The sequence below is a fragment of the Stegostoma tigrinum genome, chromosome 39, assembly GCF_030684315.1.
Source record: "Stegostoma tigrinum isolate sSteTig4 chromosome 39, sSteTig4.hap1, whole genome shotgun sequence".
In the NCBI taxonomy this organism is placed as follows: Eukaryota; Metazoa; Chordata; class Chondrichthyes; order Orectolobiformes; family Stegostomatidae; genus Stegostoma; species Stegostoma tigrinum.
The window spans coordinates 4832557-4858560 of record NC_081392.1 but is presented as its reverse complement, the minus strand read 5'-3'; the positions used below and the strand labels follow the sequence as shown (position 1 = coordinate 4858560).

Genomic DNA, 26004 nt, shown 5'->3' with positions numbered 1-26004 from the left:
TAACCAAATTTGTGTCAGCTTGGATTTCCATCCTGTGTTTATGCTCATTCCTGAATATCTGTGACCTTGCTTTTGTTTTGAAATTGCTCTCAATGAGGTTGTAGATTTGCTCGCCGAGCGGGTGTGTTTGATTGCAGACATTTCATCATCCTGCTAGGTAACATCGTCAGTGCGCCTTATCCACAGCCCGAGCTACAAATCTTCTAAACTTTAAATTGTTCTTAATGCTTTACATAAGTGCGAAATGGCTCCATTTGAAGTCATCAGATGACTGGTCCTGTTCCAATACAACAGGAGACAGTTAACAAAGTGTGAAGCTGGATGAACACAGCAGGCCAAGCAGCATCTCAGGAGCACAAAAGCTGACGTTTCGGGCCTAGACCCTTCATCAGAGAGGTCTAGGCCCGAAACATCAGCTTTTGTGCTCCAAAGATGCTGCTTGGCCTGCTGTCTTCATCCAGCTCCACACTTTGTTATCTTGGATTCTCCAGCATCTGCAGTTCCCATTATCTCAGGAGACAGATAACTCTTGTTCTTTCGGAATTAATTTGTTCATTTTTGAAATCTTAACTTATTAGTAGTTCCTGAAAGCATATTATGCTTGGTCAGATTTGCAGAGTGTAACATTAGCAATTGATATCTTAGCTTGCAGACTGTAGTGTAAACGCCATTCCCTATATGTTTACAGTCCTTGCAGCTGTTGTGTGTATGATGAATACTGGCAGCTGCTGGAACTGCAAGGCAAGATTAAAGTAGCTGCACCATGTAAAATGTTACAGAAAACCTACCTCGACTTAATGTACTCCTTTAAAAGTCCTCTGAGTAGAGGTCAAATTGCAGCTGCTTCTGACATTCTAGTGGTTATAAAATAGTTCAAAGGATCAGCCTCCAGGAGTCCAAATATAGTAGACTGATTTGAAGTATGATTTAACTAGCAAGCAGTAGATGGCTCAGATTAAACTTCAGCTGTCAACATCATTGTCTTCTGTGTTTATGTGAAACTTGTATTAATGAATGAGGTGGAGCTGATCCATTATTACGTATGTGACATACACAAATTAATCATTTCATTTTGGTTCAGAAATAGGATTTTTAAAATAATAAAAAATAGAATGGGATTTAACTAAAATGATGGGACCATGAATTGAATCGCATTCAAGTGGGTGTAGAGACCACGGTGCTGAATTGCTTTGTGCCTATGGCTTCCAATATTTGTGTTTGGGCAGTGTGACTCAGAATTTTGACGAATATGAACTGATGAGAAAAGGCCAGTGTAGATTTGTAAAGAATAAAAGCCATATATAAAAAAATCTAGCTAAGTCTTTGAGACAAATAACACAGCTTGGTAAATAAAATTTACCTGTGGTTTTTCTCCCCCCCCGAATGTGATCCTGTGAACATTTTAAACATTTCCTTTTGGTATTGTTTCAATCACAGTTTTCTTAAGAACAGGATGGAACTCGTAAGGAAATTAATTACAGTATCCAATGCCAAAAATATTCACTTTGTTTTAAAGCTAAATATGACAATTTAAACTAATGTAGCTCTCCATGTAGCTACTGAATCTTGCAGCAGTGTTCCTAAGATAAAAAGAGCCAAGCAGAATTTAAAGCCCTGCAAATATTTGTCTTTTTTGTTTTTTATATTTGTTATTGTAGTGTCTATCATTCCCAGAGGTTTTATTTAATCGTAGAGATTTCCCTCAAGATCATTGGTCCAATATCTGCTAAACTTAACAGATCTGGGAATTTGTTATCCATTATGTTAAACAGCTCGGTGGCGTACTACAGTAATCCACATACATGATATAAGCTGTGGAGTTGTGTTGATACTTTGAAATCACAAAAGACAGGTATGCCCGAAATAAGTGTTTGTTGAATTGAAGTGCTGTTTCACTCCCTTCCTACCAGAACTACATGTGTGTGGCTACACCATCTCTGATGTAATCCGTCAGAAAGCAGCTCACTACCAACCACCAACTTCTCAAGGCAATTAAGGATGAATATCCACACATGGTGATAGGTATACTATCTGGTAAAATTAACAGATCTGGGAGTTTGTAAGTCGTTATGTGAAAGTGTTTGGATACGTGCTGTAGTGAACCACATATCATGTAAACTGTGCAGTTGTGGTGATATTTTGAAATCATCATGTTAGGTAGTCGAAAGAAACTTATTGCAATCTGTGAAAACAATGACTTCATCATTGATAACATCAGCCTTTGCCATTGTTAATGCAAATCTATAGGGATTGCAAATCTGAAATTGCTGACATTGTAATTTTGGAGATTATAGTAAGGAAAGATTTTGCTTTTCTGTAGAAAATGCTGTTTTAATACGTAAACTTTCTGAAAAAAATAGAATGTATGTATTTAAATGTCATCATATTTATGAAGATCTTGTTACTTTCTGCTAAAGGTACACTACAGGAGCTGATCTCTCATACAGTAGTGCATTGGGCCCAAGAAGCCTACATCCAGAACCCAGAACTTGTGCGTTTGATGTTCAGCTTGCTCCACAGACAGTATGATGGTGTTGGTGAGCTTATCCGTGCTATGCCCAAGGCATACATCATTAATGCTACATCTGTGGAGGACACAATGAATTTGCTAGAATGCCTGGGCCAGATCCGTTCACTGCTTATTGTCCAAATGGGTCCAGAGGAAGAGAGGCTCATGATTCAGAGCATTGGGTATGTGGTAAGAAATTGGTACATCAAACTATATTGAACTATTTCTGTGCAGCATATTCGTTTAGCCCAAGCAGTCCTTGCATTCCACTCCCTTCTAATGGATATAGGTTTGCCATTTTTGTGTCATCCTTGTAAACCACTTCTGCAAACTCTGCATTGCCTTTTTTTTTATAAAGTGATATGGTGAAAGTAACTGCATACAGTACTCCGTGTTATTGCCAAGGTCCAAACTTAGCATTTCTGTACTCAATTTTGGATAGAAATAAACTCCATGATTTGATTGGCCTTCTTATGGCTTCATTAACCATTATCACTATCTTCAGCAATTTCCATATTGTACACCCAGTTCTCTTTGCTCCTGTATTCTGTTTATTTGACATATTACTAATATGCAATATGTAAACTTGTTCTCCTCCCAAAATGTGGTACCTTACATTTACCATGTGGAAATTCTTTTGCCCATTATAGGTCTGTCTGGAAAAAATTGTTACTGTCCTCTTGCAAATTGTTGCAGATATTTCCATTCCCAATTACTTATTTCGGAGTTTAACTCGTTAATAAAAGCTGTGAACAACAGCGGATCCAACACAGATGTCTATGGAACACCATTTCCCATAGTGGCTACTCTTCGCCTCTGCTCTGGTGTCTGCCTTGCTACATAGCTATGCTAATAAAATGTGAGGCTGGATGAACACAGCAGGCCAAGCAGCATCTCAGGAGCACAAAAGCTGACGTTTCGGGCCTAGACCCTTCATGGATGCTGCTTGGCCTGCTGTGTTCATCCAGCCTCACATTTTATTATCTTGGAATCTCCAGCATCTGCAGTTCCCATTATCTCTGATACATAGCTATGCTGTTGGTTCCCTGGCTGAGCATTCACTGACTTTATTTATTAGCTTGGTGTGGTGTACCCCAAGTCTTTTGAAAATGTAGATATAGTCCAATATATTTTTATCCTTGTACACTCTCTGGAACTTCTAAAAAAAATTCAAATGAGGTTAGTCAATCAAGACTTTTTCTTTCAAAATCAGTTCTGAATGTTCATTCTTAAATTTTTGGTTTCTAAACTTTATATTCTATCTTCTTTTTTAATAAGGATCCCTTTATCTTTCTTACAGCTGATATTAAATTCGCTGGACTGCCTGTGTTCCAGCACTGTGCCATGTACTAATGAATTATTAAATATGTGGAATAATGCTTATGACATTCCTTCCCAAAACCTTTTATTTTGTTATTGCATCAATTAAATTTACATCTGAACCTTGATGAGTATTTATCCAATAATGTAATAGGGACACTTTTAGTTTCCAAAGCAGCTGTATTGTGGAAAGGTGTAAAGTTAAGCATTATAATTAATAAAATCAGAACTCTGCCCACATTGAGTTTAAACAGAGAGCATATTCTATTTAAGAGGTGCTTGATCAGTAAAAAAAGGCTATGTGTCTCCATTTTATGTGCTTTTTTTATCTACCTAGGCTGGGATTCTTGGATATTGAGAAATATGGCTAATAATAGAAAATAAGTAAAACAATAAAATTAGGTCATAAAATAACATAGCATAGAGGGAGATCATTTCGCCTATTGAGTCTGCATGACTGTTTCATAAAGCTATCTAGCTCTCCATTCTGTCTTGTTCTTTCAATGTATTCCTGCAGTTTGTTCTTCAAATATTGCCCAATTTCTTTGTGAAAGAGCATTCCAAACCCTAATCATTTGCATAGAAAAGTTGTCATCTCACTGTGGATCCATGGTGTACCACATGAGCCACCCAAACCAGTTCTCTACAGTCCTAGCCCGAACGATCCACAATAATACCCATCTGGTCTGGGACCTGATTCGCTTTTCCCAGAGGACTGATCTGTCATGTGCCTTCCTGACCCTTGATCAGAAGAAGACAGTCATGAGGATTCGTCATGAGTATCTATCAGAACTCTGCAAGCATTCTGGTTCAGGTTACAGTTTGTTGCCTGGATCCGACATCTGTATGCTGCTGCAGAGTGTCTGATTTAAAGTTAACTGGTTGCTGATGGTCTCCCTTCACTTCTGGAGGGGAGTGCATTAGTGCTGCCGCTTGCCTGTACGCAGACCCTTTCCTATGCCTCTTGCTGAGGAGGTTCTGGGGAGTGGCTGTGTGAGACCTGGGCACAGGGTGATTCTTTTAACCTATACTGACGATGTGCTCCGCATGTTCGCTGATCCAGGATGGATATGCGAGCACCAGGCCGTGTGATTTGGCCATGTCTTCCACCAGCATCAACTGGGCCAAATGGTCCAAACTTCTGGTTGATCTGAGTCAAGTAGATTCCTTGCTGGAGATGTTACGGGGGTTCAGCTGAAACATTACCCATTTCCTGTACTTAGAGGTCTATTTTAGCCCAACTGAGGAATCCTGGCTGGTAAATTGACAGGAGTTGGAGGCCAATCTCACCTTGCTTAGACTCCTGGATAGGACTGCTCCAGGTGCTTTCTTTGAGTTGAGTGCTGGTCACAAGCGAGCTGGCAGCCTCCATACTGTGGTATCAGCTGGTCTCTTTGACCTCCTCCTCTCCTAGTTTTGTCACATAACTCCGAAAGAGGCTGATTCACTTCTGGGACAAAGAGGTGCACTGATAAGAATGGTAGTCAGTCTCTCATTTGCTTTGGCACCCAAGTGGTGATTTTCCGCCTTTGGACCCTGCAGTGATAACTTTGAGAGTGTTCTCCCACATGGCGCACCTTGGTAATGTACGAAGATGCCTGACCTGATTTACAACACGTTTATAGCTCCCATTTATAGACTGCGAGAGTCTTTGGGTATCCCACAAGACATTACCTGTCTTTTACCAGGACCTAATTGATGCCTAGAATGTGGTCAATTCGTGCCGTGTCCATCCACTGTCAGGAGTAGCTGCTGCTCAGGAATCCACACCTGCATCGTCACGGGTTTGAGTGCTGGCAGAGAGGAGTTAGGGAATTGCTACATGGCAGAGGCCCAGGCTGGATGTTGCAGCAGGAATTGGCAATTGGTAGCAGTGCTTAACCAGTTCGTGGCCGATGCCATCTGTCGCCTGAAAGCAGCAGTGCTTGGATCTGACATTATGCACGAGTTGGAGGATGCTCACTGTGCAATGGGAACCAGTCTGCATGTATCCCTGCTCGGATGATATTTCACATCAGCTCTTGGTGCCTGAATCTCCCTCAGGAGCCTGCACCTCACATCCTGAGCTGTCTCATGGGAATACCCTAAGTATCTTTCCACCTGGCACAGAGATGCTCTTCGTACAGACTGCTGCTGCATACCATTCACTTTGACTCCTCCATCCACCAACGAGACATGCTCTGGTGTGGATCCCCAGTGGAGGGCTGTCTATGCAGGAATTCGCCCACTTTCCCTCAGGATATGGGGTCAAGGGCATTGTCCAAAGCAGGCCATGTAACCATTGATTGCAATGATCCATGGACTTCAAGCTGTCGTGTTTATTTTGCGGTGCTGTGTGGAGTCCATTGGTCGTGTATATATTGGTTGTAACTGATTACACTCCCTCTTTAATTATTTTAAAAATCTTCTGTTGTGCTTTCGATTGGCCTTGCGCCCCACCTCCTGATCATTGGGAATGGGGTGTGCGGGGATGTGGACAAATCAGATGTTACCTTCATGGGTCTGCTCCTTGATGCCTTTAGAGAGAGCCGGGCACCACAGGGGAATTATTTCCACTTCAGTGCAATTTTGATTTAGCCGCCCCCACCCAACTTCTCCCTCACCTTTAATGGTTTGTGTTACTATCAACGGGCTATGCATGGAAAGTATTCATTTGGAAACAAGGGTGATTTACTGGCGGTAATTCGTGAAAGAAAAGAGAAAACAATGATTTGATGATAGGAAAGTAAAGTATTTCATTGGAAAGAATTTCACCTTATTTTAAACAAGAACAGAAATTGCTGGAGAAATTTAGTAGGTCTGGCAGTATCTGTAGAGAGAAAACAGAGTCACCATTTTGGATCCAGTGACCTTTCTTCAGAACTGTTCTGAAACATTGTGTTTTCTCTCCACGGATGCTGCCAGATCTGCCAAGTTGTTCCAGTAATTTCTGATCTTGTTTCAAATTTACAGCATCCTCAGTTCTTGTTTATTGTTCACCTTATTTTACTCCATTTAAACCCTTAATGAATTTAAAGGTCTCCGTGCAATCTTATCTACCCTCCTCCGTTGTTGAAAGGACAACTGAGTTTTTCCGGGCTATCCAGTATTCCCTCAAAACTGGAACCTATCCCAGTAAATTTCTACTCTTTGCTCCCCAAAACTATGTAAAGCATAGTGCTGGGAGTTGGATTCCAGCTCTTGCTGAATAGTTCTGGAGGTGCAAGAGCTTTTCCTCAAAGTAAATCACCTGGCAACTCTGACCAACATGATCACTGGTTTACAGCCTTTTGTCTGCCATGATTTTACAGCCATTTTAAAATGTACCGATGCTGTTAATTATTCATGTAACACTGCAATTTATTTAATGAAGTTTTATCTTTGTCTTTGCAGAAACATTATGAACAATAAAGTCTTCTATCAACATCCAAACTTAATGCGTGCTTTGGGCATGCATGAAACTGTAATGGAAGTAATGGTGAATGTGTTGGGAGGTGGTGATTCAAAGGTATCCTCATGTTTTAAACTGTAAATATTAAGTTTTATTCATTCATGTAATATGGGTATTACCCACTAGGCCAGGACCAGGCAATTAAGAGTCATTGACGTTGCTGTAGGCCTGGAGTCACATGTAAGCCAGACCAGGTAAGGCTGGCAGATTTCCTTCTCTACAGACTGCTGCTGAATTAGATGTGTTTTTACAACATGATATGAAGGTTGGTGGAGTAGTGGACAGTGTGGAGGGCTGTTGTAGGTTGCAACAGGGCATTAACAGGATGCAGAGCTGGGCAAGGAAGTGGCAGATGGAATTCAACCCAGAAAAGTGTGAAGTGATTCATTTTGTAAGGTTGAATTTGAATGCAGAATACAGGGTTAATGGCAGGATTCTTGGCAGTGTGGAGGAACAGAGGGATCTTGGGGTCCACGTCTATTGATCCTTCAATGTTGCTCCCCAAGTTGAGAGGGTTGTAAACGAGGAGTATAGAGTGTTGGCTTTCATTGGCAGGGGAATTGAGTTTAAGAGCTGTGAAGTTTTGCTGCAGCTCTATAAAACTCTGGTTAGACCACACTTGGAATATTGTGTTCAGTTCTGGTCACCTCATTATAGGAAAGATGTAAAAGCTTTAGAGAGGGTGCAGAGGAGATTTACCAGGATGCTGCCTGGACTGGAGGGCAGGTCTTATGAGGAAAGGTTGAAGGAGGTAGGGCTTTTCTCATTGGAGCGATGAAGGATGAGAGGTGACTTGATAGAGGTGTACAGGATGGTGAGAGGCATAGATAGAGTTGATAGTCAGAGACTTTTTCCCAGAGTGGAAATGACTATTACAAGAGGACATAATTTTAAGGTGGTTGGAGGAAGGTGGAGGGGAGATGTCAGAGGTAGGTTCTTCACAGAGAGAGATGGGTGTGTGGAATGCGCTGCTGGCAGTGGTAGTGGAGTCAGATACTTTAAGAGACTTTTAAGCGACTCTCGGATAGGCACATGAAGGATAGTAAAATGTTATATGCAGGGGAGATTGATCTTAGTAGGATAATAGGTCGGCACAACATTGTGGGCCAAAGGGCCTGTACTGTGCTGTACTGTTGTATGTTCTAACAATTAGTGGTTACACGGCCACCACTTTATTCCAAATTTGCATCCGCTGTATTTTGCTTTTATCATAGCAGTATTTTATATTTGTTTAAAGTATATTAAACAGAATCTGCCACCAGATGCTTACAACTTTCTGGGGCACTGAGTTCATGTTGACCTAAGTTAGAAATACATTGCTACATCTTAAATATTGCTGATGGAACTGCTTTCAGAACTTTTTTTGTAAATGTGCAACCTTCACAGTACTCTCCCGTCCTAGTACTCTTACCTTGCAACAACATTACTGCTGAACAGTTATGAACTAAACCATTGGCACTTTCCCACCTTATTTCAAATAGTTCAAGATCCTCATGAAAACAAATGAGGGGAATTTTGAATAAACACAAAGTGTGGGTGTGTTGGTGTTCTAAGTTAGAATTTTATAACCAACACCTTTAATTCTGTTAACAGATTTGGGGATGTTATAAAATGGTTTGATATTGCTCACATTTTGCACCTCACACATCCTTCAGAAGGCATTGCAAACCTTTGAAAAGCAATTAGACATTGCTTGTTATTCTTTCTACTTCATTGTCTAATTTTATTGCGTGTTCTAATCTCTATAGTCCCTTCTTTAATTTTCCTGTTCACTTTTGATTTCTCTTGGTTTTATTTTAGTCCCTGTCCTGTTTAATGGTTCACCTAATTTTTAGAATATTAATCAGTAAATCACTGTTGCCTTAATTGATGGATTAGAAGATGTTCTAAAATCCCAAATGGATGGTGGTTTTGTGATTCTATTTCTACTGAAACTTTTAAAATGAGAATACAGGAAGTCCATTTACAACTGCTGCTAGGACCCTTTAAAAAAATTGCCACAGTTGAAGTCACCACTTTTAAATTGTGCATTAATAAAATATGAACTCTCGCAGGCCTGACAAATAATTTGTACTACATTAGACATTTCCAACTGGCAACTGATAATTCTTCAAATCGGGTGTTTGTGCTTGGTGTTTCCCAATATTTGCTACTTGCGGGTGTCACTTTCTTTTGTGAGCACTAAATTGTGGAAATGTCTTTTTTATTTTCTACAGCTGCTCTTTATAGACTGCAGAAGTGGCATGCTTCTGTTTTGTTTATGGAGAAAGACAAGAGAAAAATAATTATTCTAATCATCAATATCACAAATTGCTAACAATGTGCAGGTCACTCGTAATGGGTAATGTGCATTGTGGTCCCACGAATAGCAAATAGGGCTAATAACCTAATTGTGTATATTTTGGTTATTTTCAGGTACAGCATAACTGCATTCAGCAGGATACTTTAAAGGCCTTTGCTATTCTTTGAATAGTTCCATGTAGTCTCTTACATTGATACTGACAAAGGGACATCAGTGGAATTGTTGATACATGTAACTCCAAAGCTATGATCGTTAAACTCAACTGTCCTTCACTTTTTAATGAATGTTTATTATGATAATAGCATGTGCATGTAAATGAGTTTTATATATATGAAACCTGCTCATTAAGCTTTCACCGAGATACGTATACCCTGTTTTTGTAGGAGATACGGTTTCCCAGGATGGTTACAAATTGCTGCCGTTTCCTGTGCTATTTCTGTCGCATCAGTCGCCAGAATCAGAGAGCTATGTTTGACCATTTAAGCTACCTACTAGATAATAGTGGCATTGGGCTCGGTAAGTAACTGCTGCTGAAAGATAATGGCGACTGCTACTGTCATGTGTAGAAAAATGACTGACTTCTGCAAAGGCATATTTCATGTCAGAAAATGTTCCATCTGTTTAACTGGCAAGTTCAAATTTCAGATGCTACATTATGATTTGCTTCTTTTTCATAAAATTTAGTGATTTCATACAGCTCCCTTTCACCCTTTGGGAACGTTTTGAACTACAAATCAGTGAAACTAATTTTGTTCAAACTATTACTTGGTTGAGGCTGGGTTTTGTTTTTGTTGTACCGTATTAGCATTCTGATTTAAGTTTCAAATTCTTTCAAAAACGAATGTTTTCCAATGTCCAATGTGTTGCTTTATAGCAATGCAATAACCTCTCCAGTGTTTACTCAAATGGCCACTGTAACCTGTTTGTTTTGTAAGGCACGCTGCAATCAAGAATCTTCATCTGATTTTTAGGATTACATGGTTTCTCCAACAAGACCACCTCACTGAACTATATGTAGCATTCTGGAAAAGGAATGGCATAACTACATTGGGGATTACATCAGTTATCTAGTAAACTCTGCACCAGACATACATGGTGGTTACCTTTCCTGTTGCAGAGATGCCTCCTGATGGCACTGGTTATGACTATTGAGCCTGGAATTGGAAAAACTGTCCTTAACTGAGTCCTCCAGGGGCCTACTGACAACCATTTCTCACGGTCACCCTAACTCCTCAGCACATGAACTCATAAGGCCAGATTTTCATGTAGGTGGGATTCAAGTGAGATGACGGATTGTGAATTCTCCTGATTCTACAATCCTACCTCCATCCTAGAAGTGCTCACCAACAAATCTTTCAACCTAAGGAAGTGGGAATAGGTTGGAAATTGTCACACTGTTTCAGAAAGCGCACTGAAGGCAGCAAGGGGGCAAGAAACTTAGAAGGAACATTCAGAGGGCATGGAAGAGGGTGTACATGGAGGGTTCAGAGCTGACCAGAAGTCAACAGAACTAGGCTGGTGATCGAGTAAATGGATTTGGGACTTCTAACCTTACAAACAGTCCTGCTGCCTCTGTTGCAGCGTTGTGTCTGCCTTCCGAGGCAGCAGGCTAAATTCCAATCCATGTTGGTATGGAAACAAAATATACAAGCTCTTTGATGGCTAAGATGAGGTTGTAGAGTCAGGAGGTTATTCATCTCCTAATACTAATGCCTGTAATGGAGGCCTGGCTTCTAAGTTACTATTTAGACTGCTGTGATCCCAACGCTAATCTTTGCAGTACTCCATTCATTACAGTGTGCTGGTTCAAATATGATTTATCACTACTTTCTTCCCTTCCCACAGACCCCCACAAATCATAGAACATAGAACAATACAGCACAGTACAGGCCCTTTAGCCCCCAATGTTGTGCTGACCTATTATCCTACTTTAAGATCAAACTACCCTGCATGCCCTACATTTTACTATCATCCATGTTCCTATCCAAGAGTTGCTTAAATGTCCCTTCTGTATCTGACTCCACTACCATTGCTGGCAGAGAATTCCATGCGCCCACCACTCTCTGTGTAAAGATCCTTCCTCTGACATCTTCCCTATACCTTCCTCCAGGCTCCTTAAAATTATACCCCCTCGTAATAGTCATTTCCGCTCTGGGAAAAAGTCTCTGCCTATCCTCTCTATCTATGCTTGTCATCGTCTTGTACACCTCTATCAAGTCACCTCTCATCCGTCTTCGTTCCAATGAGTGAAGCCCTATCTCCCTCAACCTTCCTCATAAGACCTGCCCTCCAGTCCAGACAGCATTCAGGTAAATCTCCTCTGCACCCTTTTTAAAGCTTCCACATCCTTCCTATAATGAGGCGACAAGAGCTGAACACTATATTTTAAGTGTGGTCCAATCAGGGTTTTATGGAGCTGCAACATAACGTCACAGCTCTTAAATGCAATCCCCCTGCCAATGAAAGCCAACACACCATATGCCTTCTTAACAACTCTATCAATTTGTGTAGCAGCTTTGAGGGATCTATGGACGTGGACCTCAAGATTCCTCTGTTCCTCCACACTGCCAAGAATCCTGCCATCAACCCTTTATTCTGCGTTCAAATTCGACCTTCCATAATGAATCACTTCACACTTTTCTAGATTGAAAACCATCTGCTGCTTCTTTGCCCAGCTCTGCATCCTGTCAATGTCCTGTTGCAACCTACAACAGCCCTCCACTCTACCCACAACTCCACCAACCATCATGTCATCGGCAAGCTTACTAAGTTACCCTTCCACTTCCTCATCCAAGTCATTTATAAAGATCACAAAGAGCAGAGGTCCCAGAACAGATCCCTGCAGAACACCACTGGTCACCGACTCCAGGCTGAATACTTTCCATCTTCTGCCACCCTCTGTCTTCTATTGGACATGCCAATTCTGCATCCAGTTGATATATTGCTCATAACCATGTTGATATATTATTCGAAAGTTTATTAACCCTAATTTAGTGCAATAATTATTTACCTGTTATAGTTTTCTCCAATGGTTTTTAATACTGATTTAATAGGATCTCATACCCCCATTCTCTTAGCTCACTTGGTTAGTCGGCAGGTTTGCAGTATAGAGTGGTGCCAGAGTGTATGTTCAATTCCTAAACCAGCTGATGTTACCATGAAGGACTTTCTTTCTCAGCCTTTAAAGCACTACCAATCATCCCTCTGTAATGTGGGAGCAGCCCAATGGTCTGATATGTCTGGTGACTTTACCTTTTCCTCTCCCTTGCAAAAGACAAGAAAAATACCACACAAGCAAAGGAATTAAAATGACTTGGTCAGATTTATTTACAGGCAATGCGGTAAATATAACCAGTTAGATGTAATAAGATATCAAAAAAGCATACCGTTGATATTTTCCTCATCACCCTGTGTAGATATGTTTTTCACACCTCTGGAGCAGGTGGGGCTTGAACCCAGGCCTTTAGCTCAGAGGTGGAGACAGTACCACTGTGCCACAAGAGCCCGAAGAATATACTGTAGTAAAACATTAATTGTGTTATCAGTTCACAAAAAGATAATATATCCACTTGAGAGTGCTTTTAAACCCTTATGATCAGTGGAAATTCTTGAAGTTGAAGTTGTTGATTTAAAGCATGTCATAGCCGGATAGGGAAATTTTGGTTCAGCTTCCTTACAGGAATACAAAACTAAGAAACAGCAATGTGACTTCTGGTGTGGGATGTCTTTAACATTACAGTTGTTTCCTGAAACTTTAGCACATAGACCCACAGTTGAACAGATTTTGTGCCTTGTGAGCTGAGATGTTAATGACTTGAGTATTGTTGCTTCTTCCGTTAGCTTCTTTTAAATGGCCAAACCAACATTTAAAGAAGTTATTCCACTGCCTTCATACATGGAAATTAACACCTTTAATAATCAATTCCAGCCAACAAACAACCTCTTCATCCAACTGAACAAAGACATTAAAACAACCAGAAAAAATCATAATGTTGGAAAAAACCTGATGGAAAAACTCGGTAGCTCAAACAGCATCTGTGGAGAGAAACACTTAACACTTAGTTTGAAGACCTTTCACCAAGTTACATTCGATATGATACTTGTGATGGTATGCAGTCACCTTTGTGCAGGGCTTATCACAAAGCAATTTCACCACAAAATAATGGGATTTTCCAGTTGTTCAAACTATCTGACATCAACTGAAATAAATAGGGAAATCTTTATTTTTGCTAGTGTTAATTAATCGCTGTGTTAGGCAGTAACTCCTTCAAATATATGTAATTCATTGTGATGTACTTAATCATGGCTATTATTTCCATTTCACATTAACTTTCAAATTTTTCACTAACTGTCTTAAAGATGTGGATATACACAGATCCTCAGTAGACCCATTATATATCAGTGACTCAAGAAAGGAAAAATAGGAGAGTAGTTTGTTTTTAAACCTTGATGGATTAGCATTCACGCCTCTCCACTAATAGATCATATATTTCCCCTACTCTCTTTGTGGTGGTGCTGGTGGGGCGGGGGTCAACGTTGCAGTGGAGACAATTGCTAGGTGTCCTGTTTTTATCTGGTAAAAATGATTTTCCTGACGATGCATTTGTGCTAAGTATAAGAACGCTAAATTTAAAACCTTGGACGTATTACATGTAATTGACTATATACATACTCATTTTCGCCACCTTTAATTTATAAATGAGATACCTAAATAGTGGCAGACTATACTAAAAAAAACAGATAACACAGTGTGGAGCTGGAGGAACGCAGCAGGCCAAGCAGCATCAGAGGAGTGGGAATGTTGACATTTTGGGTTGGGGCCCTTCTTCAACATTTCTGAAGAAGGGTCTCGACCCAAAACATCAATTTTCCTGTTCTAATGATGCTGCCTGGCCTGCTGTGTTCCTCCAGCTCCACACTTTGTTATCTCGGACTCCAGCATCCACAGTTCTTGCTGTCTGTGTACTAAAAAACACTTGTTTTATTTCCACCATGCTGGCAAACTACTTTTTCCAACAAATGTAACATATGCTTCTGCAGCTGCAAGCTTTGATTTAGTAAGAGAGTTTGTTGATCAAGGATTCTTTGCACCTCTCGATTTGTTTCTTCCACAGCTGCACTGATTTTCTTTTGTTCTTCCAGCATTGATTCCATTAGTCTTATACGCTTCTTATGTAAGTCAGCATTTGATGTTTTCCTCTTTTTAATTGGTTGTGATTCATATCTGTAATGATAAAATGGAGATGCAAAGTACTTCTCTACAAAGTATGCATTAAATTACAGATTCACTGCTTAATTTATAACTGCTTGTTCATGTATTCCAAGCTGATGCCATCAAAACTAATTTCTAGGGGTTTTGGCATCACTGACTGTGCTAACATTCGTTGCCCATTCCTAATTGCCCTTGAGCTGAGTGGCTTGCTAGACTATTTTAGAGCCAGTTGAGATGCAAGAACATTGTACTGGGGCTGGAGTCACTTGTAGATAGAAACTAGGCAAGGACAGCAGAATACTTTCCTAAAGGACTCTCATGAACCTGATTGTAAAGACCAGCAGTGGTTAGTGTTTACATGTTCACCGTTAAATTTACTTTTACTTCCAAGGTTTTTAAAATTTAAGTTTACTTACATTTAAATTTCACCATCTGCCATGGTGAGTTTCCAACCCGAGGTAAAAACAATCCCAGAACATTAGATGGGACTCTGTATGGCTAATTCGGTATATTACGACAGAGAGACTGACAGTGGAATCAAATTCTCCCTACCTCTGTGTTCATAACACAGAATAATTAAAACCTTTAATAACGCTTTAAAAATTGACCCAATGGTATATAACCAGACTTTTTGAATAGCTAGTACCAGACTTTGTGAATAATCGCTACTAGACACCAGGTTTATAGCATTAACAAGGACTTAACAATTTAATAGTACAGAAGCTTTAGCCTAGCAGTTAAAACACAGCGTAATTAATTAATTACAATGCCTAAATTTCAGACCCTCTTTCTGTAATTCTAGCCCCTCTCTCACACAAAGACAGACAGACAAACCAACAAACACAGTTAAGGGATAAATCAAAAGGGAATAATAAATGCGATGTAACTGACCATTTTACTGAAGCAAGCGATCTGTAACATCACTGGCATATGGGAATATGTCTTGGTTTCTGACAGTACAGATGCAAGCTTCAAGTAGGCTCTGAGGAATATTCATTTAATTCTTATAACTGAGATTCTAGTCTCTCAGGGCAGCACGGTGGCTCAGTGATTAGCACTGCTGTCTCATAGCACCATGCACTTGGGCTGAGTTCCACCCTCACGCTGTCTATGTGAAGTTTGCACATTCTTTCCGTGCCTACGTGGGTTTCCTCCAGGTGCTTCAGTTTCTTCTAACTGTCCAAAGATGTACAGGTCAGGTGGATTAGCCATGGGAGGTGCAGGGTTACAGGTGTAGGGTGTGGGAGGTGGGATGCTGTTCAGAGTGTTGGTGTGGACTTGATGGGCTGAATGACCTGTTTCCACACTGAGAATTCTCTAAGCTTCTCTGAACTTTTAACCAGTTGGTGATGAGAGGACAAATCACAAAGCAATCAAAGATCAATCCTATAGCTTTTGCAAGTTAAGTAGACTGTTCATGCCGTGAAGTGACAGTTTGGGATCCTTTTAACTTAAGCACAGTTGAAAAACCATTCCCAACTCTGGTATCTCCCTGCCAGACTGATCATATCCTTTTAAGGTCCCAGTTAACACTCAACATGTGCGAACTTCTTGAGCGTAACTTGCTGGAACCAATTCCCAGGTACTGACCTTGTAATGACCAAACATTTGCATTCTAGTTGAGCATACTGCCACTCTGAAGTCAAAGCATCTCTGGCGAACTTTCTTTTAAAGAAGGGACAACTTTCAATTAACTTTTAGGCTTGGTCTCAAACAAATAACAGCTTGTTTGTTCTTTTGGTTTCACTACAAGCTGCAGATCACAGTCCAAAGGTCACTTTCAGCTGTTAGCTCATACTTCACAGCTCCAAAACCAAACGTTTATTTAAAAAAAATAAAATATTGAAAAGAATCAATGAGAATTGTAACAAGTGACATTAGCGCTATGCCATTGCCTCCCCAACGTAAAAGCAGTACTATTAGTGATATGTTAAATTGTTGCATAATTGAAATCTCTTCAATAGAAAATCTGGCCATGGAAGAGAACTTCAATAAAAATACCTGAAGCAGTTTTGAGCTTTTGGCCACCTGCTGTTTGGGCATCATTACAAAATCATTTGCAATTTGGAGGATGAAATGGTGTTTGACTCTGGGCTGGAAACTGATAGATTCAAATCCAGCCCATCCTGGAATAAACATCTTTTCTTTGCTGGCTAGAGAAAGTGAGTTTTGCAGCCGAACTCAAGCTTTCGGTATATACTTTTTCCGTAATGATGTGCCAGGAATCTCCCACACTATCACAGTGAACCTTATTGTCACCATGCAGATCTGACCAACAAAGGGTGTTGAGGATTAGGGGGTGAGGGGTGGGGGTGCCAAGCAGGGATGGTAGTCAGGGCCAGGATCAGCCATGATCTTATTCATTGATGAAGCAAGTTCAAGGGGCCAAACAACCTGAGTCTGTTGGTAGTTCTTCTGGTAATGATCTTATCATGATATACCTTTGCTTGTTGCCATTTTTCTTTCTTTCCCAAAAATATGCTACATTCGAACATTTTTGCCAATCACTATTGGGGGTTGGGGGGGTGTCGGGGGCACGTGTGGAATAAAAACCAAAAACTTGAGTTCAGCTGCAACTTCTCCAACCAACAAAGCAAAATATTTTGGAAAAAAAATTAAACTTTCCTTCATAGAGCTTTTCCACTCTACAGTACCTCAATACAATGACAGTACTCCCTCAGTCCAAAGACGTACAAATTAGGTGGACTGGCAGTGCTAACTTACGCATAGTGTTCAGGGATATGTAGGTTAGTTGTATTAACCATGCAAAATGCAGGGATAGAGAAGGGGGTGGACCTCTTCAGAGGGTTGGTGTGGACCTGTTGGGCCAAATAGCCTGTTTCCTGTAGGGAAATAGCCTGTAAGGATTCTGCAGAACTACTCTTGGTATTTATCTTGTACTCTCCGTTTCAAGCATTCAACCCACGGGCAAAACATTTCAAATTGAGTATTACAGAAAGTACAACAGAATTGAACTTGCCTGCGTACAGCATATTCAACTCTGAGGTACCTCAAAAATAATCTCAATACTGTTGATATTCCTCTCATCACCGCTGTAATTGCTGTTGACAAATCATTTCCTGCCATCCACAAACAAATAGTGGCAGACTAGATATCAGATATCCAACAACTTTCCCAACCTATTCACTGTTACGGTTTTTAGGCACAATGATTGTTTGCATCCTAAAGCAGTAGCAATTACTGATATCACTGAAAGACTGAGGGGCCTGGATAGAATGAACATGAAGATGTTTCCATGAATAACAGAGAATAGGACCTGAGGGCACAGCCTCAGAGTGAAGGGATGATCCTTTAAAACTGAGATGAGAAGGAATTTCTTAAGTCAGAGCGTGTCCAATCTGCAGAACTCATTGCTATGGAGGGCCACGTAGGCCAAGTCATTGAGTGTGTTTAAGGCAGAGATTCTCAATTTGGTAAGGGAATCAAGGAGCACACACAAATGGTGTTGTGAAACAGCATCCGTGATTAAATATCAGAGAAGACATGATGGGCTGAATGACTGAATTCTGCTACTATGTTTTGCGATTGTATGGCCTTGGTTCCATTAACAGTCTGGCAATCTCTCGAGCCACTCAGCAGCAATCCTGCTACATCATCACGGGTGTTTGTGACTAATCATTCAATATAGCCCTAGAAATCTGAATGCATATGAAATTAACCTAACCCACCTTCCCATGTTCAGGTACAGAAATAGAAGAAAATAAGGAAAGGGGTCTGGTTTCACTGGACTGACAGTTGTGGACAACAAGGCAGAAATTGGCTTTAATATTCTTTAATCCATGTGTCTTGCAAATTTGTAATATCAGAGTAATCTCATATTCATCCTTGAAAAATGGGAATAGTGCCTCAAGCCTTGTGAAGTCACACATTCACTGATTTAAGTGAAAAATGGCTAAGATCCAATTCTAGATCACTTCAAAGGACAGCCATAACACACATCTCTCTATTCCCTCATCTGAAGTTTAAATGCTTGAATTGTAGTGTGGGTTATAAATATTTTTTATTAAATCCTTTTATCAAAATAAAATTATTAATAGACTGAAGATGACAAGACTGAGGTCAGGAAGGGAATTAACCATTTTGTAAAACCAGGGAAAGCAAGACAATGTGACTAAATTATGTTGCACAATCTGTTTAAGAATTACTTGTTTCCTGTTAGAAAACATGAACTCATAGGGAACAGTTAAATGAATACAGATTGGATTAAATATTCAAGAAAGGTTTAGAGAAATTGAAAGTTAAACAGTGATTGGATTAAGTGGGTTAGTCCTGAAATGAGAGAGACCCACAAATTGGCTAACCAGAGTCCAGGCCATAAATATGAATGTCTGATGCAATGGACAAAAATGGCCTTCCATACTCCTGTTTTTATGTTCTAGGTTAAACACTTCTTCGCTCGGATATTAATTCAGTTTAGTTTTACTTTATCTAGTGTGCGGTAAATGATGATGCTAAATTCGGTAATATCTCATGTTCCATAAAACGTTACTAAAATTATTGGTCAAATTTACAATGCATTTTCATTTTGTGAAAAATATTAATGACACCATGAGAACTTCAGGAGGACTGTTAAACAGGCATAAATGTAAATTTAGTTAATTGCGTTAGGCTTATTATGAATTGTAAAAATGTGGTGTTCTTTGAGAGAATTTTTGTCAGCTGGCTGTTAGGATTGGGAATTTAGGAATACTGGCATCAAATAACATTAGTTCGAAGAATTTCCATTTAGGAATTAAGTTTAATCCACCAGTTTTGACTATTCGATTGTTTTCTACTCAAATTATTTGTCAGCCTGCTTTGCAAAATTCTCCAGAGGAGGAGAGAAACATGGGTGAAGGGAATGTTGGGGGAAATTAGCAATTAGAAAGTATATTAGTAGATTTTAAGATTGCTATTTATTCTGCTGAGTGCAATTAAATTTTATTACTAGTTTAACCAAATGCAAATAATGTTTGCCAAGCAGAATTCTTTTAACAAGGATTGAGAATGCAAGTGACCAGTTATCTCTAGGGTCCATGGATGTTGGTTGAGAGTAAAGTCAAAGACACCCAAGTTACATTACTTTCAATTTAACCTGTAATACACTATATTTGTCTCACCTGAGTTGTGAAGAATGAAAACTGGATGAATTTTCCACGAGCTCAGATTCATAAGAACTTCCCTCGGATATCAAGACATCATCAGATAAGTTCGGAAGTGAAGTTTGTTTTTGCGGGGATGAAGGAGCTTCTGATTTGGAAACTGAAGGAATCTGTAGTACACTGTCAGATATATTGATTTCATCCTGTCCAGGGAACTGAGCAAGCATCCTGTGGATAGCTTCATAATATGGCCAATACGAAGATGAGGCAACATTTCCACATGTAGCTTTGAGTTTTCTAATTGAAAGATGAGGTATTAATTTGAAACAATTATAACTGAGGAAACAAACAACTTTAGTACTGTACTTTCACTAATTATAATGGACTGTTGCATCACAGTTACAAGGTGGAAACATTACTGATTCATATGTTGAGAGAAAACCAACCTCTCCCTGAGAAGAAAGGGTTTCAGAATGAGTTGCACAATGGAAATTAACTGTAACTGTTAAATGAATTTTAAGTGGAATTTTGTCACTTGATAGCTGTAAACAGTATAAAGAAATAGTCATTTCTGATTCAATGCATATGTTTCACATTTTTTTTGAAATCTGCAATAAATGACTGATAAATCAATGACATTTTTTGCATGACATGCAGAGGTAAATAACATATGTTGTAATAAGAACCAGGTCAGAATAATTGATCTGACAATCTGCTTAATATTTTGACCTGTCATAAAAGAAATATCTTTGGTTATATTGCAGAGTCACGCTTGGATAAATTTGATTTCTCAAAATTAGAATTCATGGAGTAAGGAGTCCCAACCGTGCATTGTGTCAGGAGCAGAAGCCTGGCATTAATTCTGGCTGATTGGCTGCTTACTAGCTCTTGGAATGCTTGACAACTCAGAAGCCACCACCCGCAATTACAGGAAAGGGAGTCAGAGATGGTCCTATGTTACGGTCCCCATGGACACTAAAAACCTTTGAAAAGAAATTAATTTCTCAGCAACCAAAAAAAATGCTCAAAGGACACGATTTCCTATTTTAAGCTTTTTCTCCCAACTAGCAAACTAAAGTCAGCATTCATTGCATATTGCATTAATTGCCTAACAAGCTAAAGAAAACGATCTTTTACATTAACAAACTAACTCAATCAAGATGTGCGTTATAATTTCTTGCCTTATACACTGCACCTCTGACAAGTTTGTATTATAAGACCAAGTCTAGAATAACTCCCAACTCTTCACTAGGCTTTCTTCACTTTGCCACACTAGGTCGAAACTTCTAATGCCCTGTGGCAGTCTTGGCACTAAGCCTGAATATTTCAGATCTGACTTTAATCAGCACAGCCCACCTCAGTGTGCCCTTTTTCTTAAATCTCCAAACAACATGTTGATTCTGTCCCCCTTCTTTGGAACAGAAAACATGCCAGCATAGTTATTCTGTTTGGTTTCTGACACAAAACAGTCTTTTTCTGCTTGTCACAACTGTATCAGCTTTGCTTTCCCCACAATAGTATCTACTTTGTCTCTTTTTCTGTGTTTTAAAAAAACTAAACTGGTTGTGAAAATTGTCACTTGATTTTAACAGGTTTGTTTCTTTCCTATGACAACCAGATCACATGGTTATGTCTTTGGGTAGAGGCTTGTAGTATAACCTCACCATCCTCCTTTCCAGAACTTTTGTTTCCCCTTAAGTTAAAGGGGACATGTTAACTCATAACCGTTTCCTAAAGCCCAACATTCATAACACAATTGTTAGCATTAACTCACATCCAGTTACTCAGATAATACTGATTTTCTTAATTGATTTCCTGCTGTTATTTTCCCAGCTGGAGTTATTACTGGACTAACATTTGGCTTGATAAATCGTATTTCATTTTTATTCGGGTTTAATAAGATGATCTTACACTGAAACATAAGCATGCCATATAGCAGATTTGTGTTTTATGAGTAGAACAACTACATAAAAGAAACAAAAAAACAAAATTAAATAAGCCAAACTATGTAGCTGTTTAGAGTGTTTTAAATATATGGTCAAAAATATAATCCAAAGAGAATCATTCTCCAGTACTCTCTCCAGAGAGAATCTCCTCATCTAACATCTCTAATGCTTAATTTAACTCTGTCTTCAACTCCCGGTCAGGAGATTCGGATAGCTTCTTCCTGGAGCCGTTATTCATTTGAGTTTACACTTTCTCAAGTTCACCTAACCTCTTTGCGGTTTACCCAAACACTTCTGGTCTGAAACTATTACTAAACTGTTCACTCTGGGGTGTTTTTTAAAAATTATATCTAAACTATCTTCATCCCTCCTTGGGAACAACAGCTTTACACATCCATCTTCAGCAAAGAACACTGCAGAGCTGCCTTAACCTAAAACTAAAACTGAAAGGTTTCTTTCTGTTTTCCCCCTGAGCTTCAAACAAGGCTAGAATCTTCAACCAGAAAGTCTAATGTTCTACACTGTGCACTTTATTCACTCAAACTTTCCCAATGTAAACAAACAAAAAATTAGTTCTTGGAGACTCTGTCTCAAACTTTTTTTAAAAGAAAAAAAACACTATAACTACAGAAATACTTACAAATTAATCAATAAACCCCTTGAGAGAGAAATAGACGGGTGCACGCGCGCGTGCACACACACACACACACACAAAATCTAATATACCACCAGATTAAAATTGTAATATTCAATATCAAATAAATAATACAAATAAGTATATCATGTACCTTGCATTACACAACTAGAGTACCAAGTAGTAACGGGTAAGTGCATAAACATCTTGAAATTTGTGGATTTCTATTGACTATCTTAGTAAAAGAACAAAAGGATCTGTCATCTGATATTCCAAAGTATGTGGACTTACTATATTAAGACTGTGGCCAAAACTTTTTTTTAAAAAATCAGATCCTTATGGAGATATGCGTCTGTATCTTCATTGTATCAAAAATTCAAACAACGGTCATTAAAGTGTTTTTATCTGGTATATAGGGGCCTCTAATGAAAATTTACCTCTAAGAACTAGAGCCTCACCCTAGCCTTAGGACATTACATAATGATTAAGCACAATATTAGCACAAAAGAAGGCCACTTTAGTCCATTCTACATAGCAGTGCAAGCCGTATATCAGAGCTGACTTATTGCAATCCCATTTGCCTAGTCAGTTCCACAGATGAGTATTCTTCTTCGAATGTTTAATTCTGTCTTAAATGCTCTTACTGACACAGCTTGTATGGCCACCAAGCAATGTACTAGTGAGGGGTATGATGAAATTCTCTCCACTTGTCTGTGTGAGTGCAGTTCCAACAACATTTCAGAAGCTCAGCATTGTCCAAGACTTTATGTAGGGCAGTCTAATCAGTTCCATTGCACCACTCTATCCCTGTAGACCTGCAGGTTTATTTGCTTCAGGTGCCCATTCGGTTTTCTTTTCAATTCACTGATCGTTTCTGTTTTCACCATCCTTGTTGGCAGATGATCCCACGATACATAAACTAGGCCTAAGGAACCTAATTCAGTAGCAAATTGCAGTGAAATAACTTACATTGTTTTCTTTTCCCTTCTCGCCTCCTCATCTCAATAAATAGGCAACTCATTTTGGGGAAAAGATTTTTACTGTTTCTGATTCCATTCAATATTTAAACAGTCACATTCTTTGAATTGGCTATTGAGTGTACTGGGCATCCAATTCAAGGCCATTGGACTATCTTTCAATTTCTTACTGCTGCTCCTACAGCTCTAAAGGAACAGCAGTATGCCAATTTGAGTGTGAGAGAATGCTTCCACCATTAGGCACCAGCATCACCTTATAAATTTTCAATCGAAGATATGACTTCCGTTGCTGGGTTACCATCTTGAAGGATCAGACGTGTGGAGAGGACCTCTTAACATTCTGTGGACTGCTGTCCCCTGATGCTGCTGGACAACTATCTTAAGGCAGCTGGCCTATTGCCAATTCTGCAAGACTCCTGAACGGTGATGGAATAATTCTAATTGATCTCTGATAAATGAAATGCCATTGATGTTTCCTTAATTAGCACTTGAGTAGTCCTTCAGGTTGTGATCTGACTCTGGGAAAATGACCCGAGGTGGGCTGGCACTGGTATGTTGGCTGGATGGACAGATCCTAACACTTGCCTGCCTCCAGTAGTGCTGCCCTTATGGCGGAGTGAAAATTCTGTCCGGACTGTCAAATAATATCGGAGCTCAAAACACACAGTTTCTCCATTTGGTTGTCCGATAATGAGCTGCTTGATTCAACAGATTACCAGTTGAACAATTTGACTAATAAAGTTAGGGAAACACAAAGACAGAATCTCTTAATCCAGTGAGTACTGAAGATGAATTTGACCAAAAAATGTGTTTACAGTCTATATATTTAAATCTGCATTGCAGATCCTTGATTTAAGCCACAGTCTGGCTGAATATCTTCCCAACTCTTGCATTACATGCAAAGTTTTGTAGATGCTTTAATGTAAAAACAGCACTTATCATTTTGTAGAGAGATTGATTTATTTATAATATTAATGAACATACTGTATTACTACAAAAAATAAGACCTTCAAAGAACGAAGAAGTTGAGGTTTAGTCATATTTTACAATTCATATGTAGTGCTTACCTGTACTGAAAGGTCAAATTAGTAACTTTGGTTCTGATTTGGTCCTTATCACGACTTATCCCAGTAGCTTCAAAAAATTCTTCAGCTATTTTTTCATATACTTTTGCATTCCTCTTGGCTGTTCGGAGGTCTGATAAATATTCATTCCATATACGTATCAGAGCACTTGTTTCAACCTCGGTCCAGTTACTTGATCTCTTAGGTTTCTCAATCTGAGCAGCTGAATTGCTGCTGCCACTGTTACAAGCTGCCATTTTGGGAAAACATCAACATATCGTGAGAGGAAGGTTTAAACATCTTATCTCTGAGAGTTCATGACTGATGACTAATTGAAAAGCTTTTAGATTCTGGCAAGCTTTTCTAAAACCTTTTTAGAAAACATTCAAAAGGTTTTAGATAAAAGGGTTGGTGATGAATGACTAACACAAGTTCTTTCAAGTGAAAGCGTTTGGATGAAAGCTTCTAGAATAGTACTGTCTGTCAAGGATGCAGGATTTTGGCATTCTGTACTGTATTTAAATACTTAAAGCTTTTTGAGCTGGTGCCTGTTAGCTCTTGCAGTAAAGTGGCTGTTGCCAAGGTAACATTGTATCAGTAATGGTCTAGCTGATGATGCTACTTTGCCTAAAAGCTTTTAATTGGCTCTCCCTATGTATTGAGGGTTGCTCTTTAATTCTAAAAGCTCTCAGTTGAAACCTCTGAATTAACCATCTGTCGGAAGTGTTAATTAATGTGATTTAGAGCTGAAAGCCTGAAATAGATTTATTCCATGTGACTAGCTACATTGTCCTCCCTTTCAGTCATTGTCAATAGAAAAATACTGTAATTTAGCTTTGCAAAATACTATTCTCATGGACTTCCGTATTTGAAATGTTGATCGAATTTTACAACATATGGTGCCTACATACAACACGTACTGCAGTTATATCAGATATAACTGATTCATTTTTTGAAGTTAAATATGACTTATCCTGTTGCTTTTGGGTGTTTCTGACAAATGGGATTTCCTGATGAAAATGATGTAGAAGACCTTTATTCTAACAGTCCATGACACAAGTGTGGCTTGACAAAGTCATGAAACACAGCAAAAGAATTGAAATCTGTGGTATATAGTGCTAAAAACAACTGCTGTTCAAATTTGGCAGCTAAAATGTGCAGTTTTGCTTGCACTTCTAAGTTCTTGCAAAGAAAACTTTGCTTTACAATAGTTCAATGAGCATGGGTCTGACTCAGAAGCTTGCTCCTAATCCTGAGTGCTTTAGAAGAAATCTGGAGCGAGCGAGATCACTTTGAGAGGGGTATCTTATTGAGCTTGAGCACGAGCTCGACGCTCCATGGAGAATAGCTCCAAAGCAGTGTTAAGCTAATTTAAAGAGTCCATCGAATCTTGTAGGCACTTTAGAAACTGAAAAAGCTTCGAGAAGTTACTTCCCCTGCCTATACTTTCACTCTTAAAAATTGTTCTAATTGAGAGCTGAAAGTTCATATTCAGGTTTCACTTTTAG

The 26004-nt window shown here is 39.3% G+C and overlaps 2 protein-coding genes across 6 annotated transcripts in view; one reads left to right on the top strand and one right to left on the bottom strand.

Annotated features, from left to right (window-relative positions):
* Positions 1–26004, top strand: part of LOC125447673 (ryanodine receptor 1-like) — a 411721-nt gene that overhangs the window by 175454 nt on the left and 210263 nt on the right. For all 5 annotated transcript variants that reach the window (XM_059641019.1, XM_059641018.1, XM_059641017.1 and 2 more), the window contains 3 exons: positions 2418–2691; positions 7202–7316; positions 9945–10077. In XM_059641019.1, coding sequence (XP_059497002.1) covers positions 2418–2691; positions 7202–7316; positions 9945–10077 — 522 coding nt within the window. The remainder of the gene's footprint in view (positions 1–2417; positions 2692–7201; positions 7317–9944; positions 10078–26004) is intronic.
* On the bottom strand, positions 14495–24977 carry msantd1 (Myb/SANT-like DNA-binding domain containing 1). Its single transcript, XM_048522320.1, has 3 exons — positions 24500–24977; positions 19894–20172; positions 14495–14785 (listed from the first exon to the last, which is right to left on the bottom strand). The coding sequence occupies exons 1-3, from the start codon at positions 24751–24753 to the stop codon at positions 14527–14529; spliced, it is 792 nt and encodes a 263-aa protein (XP_048378277.1). The 5' UTR covers positions 24754–24977; the 3' UTR covers positions 14495–14526.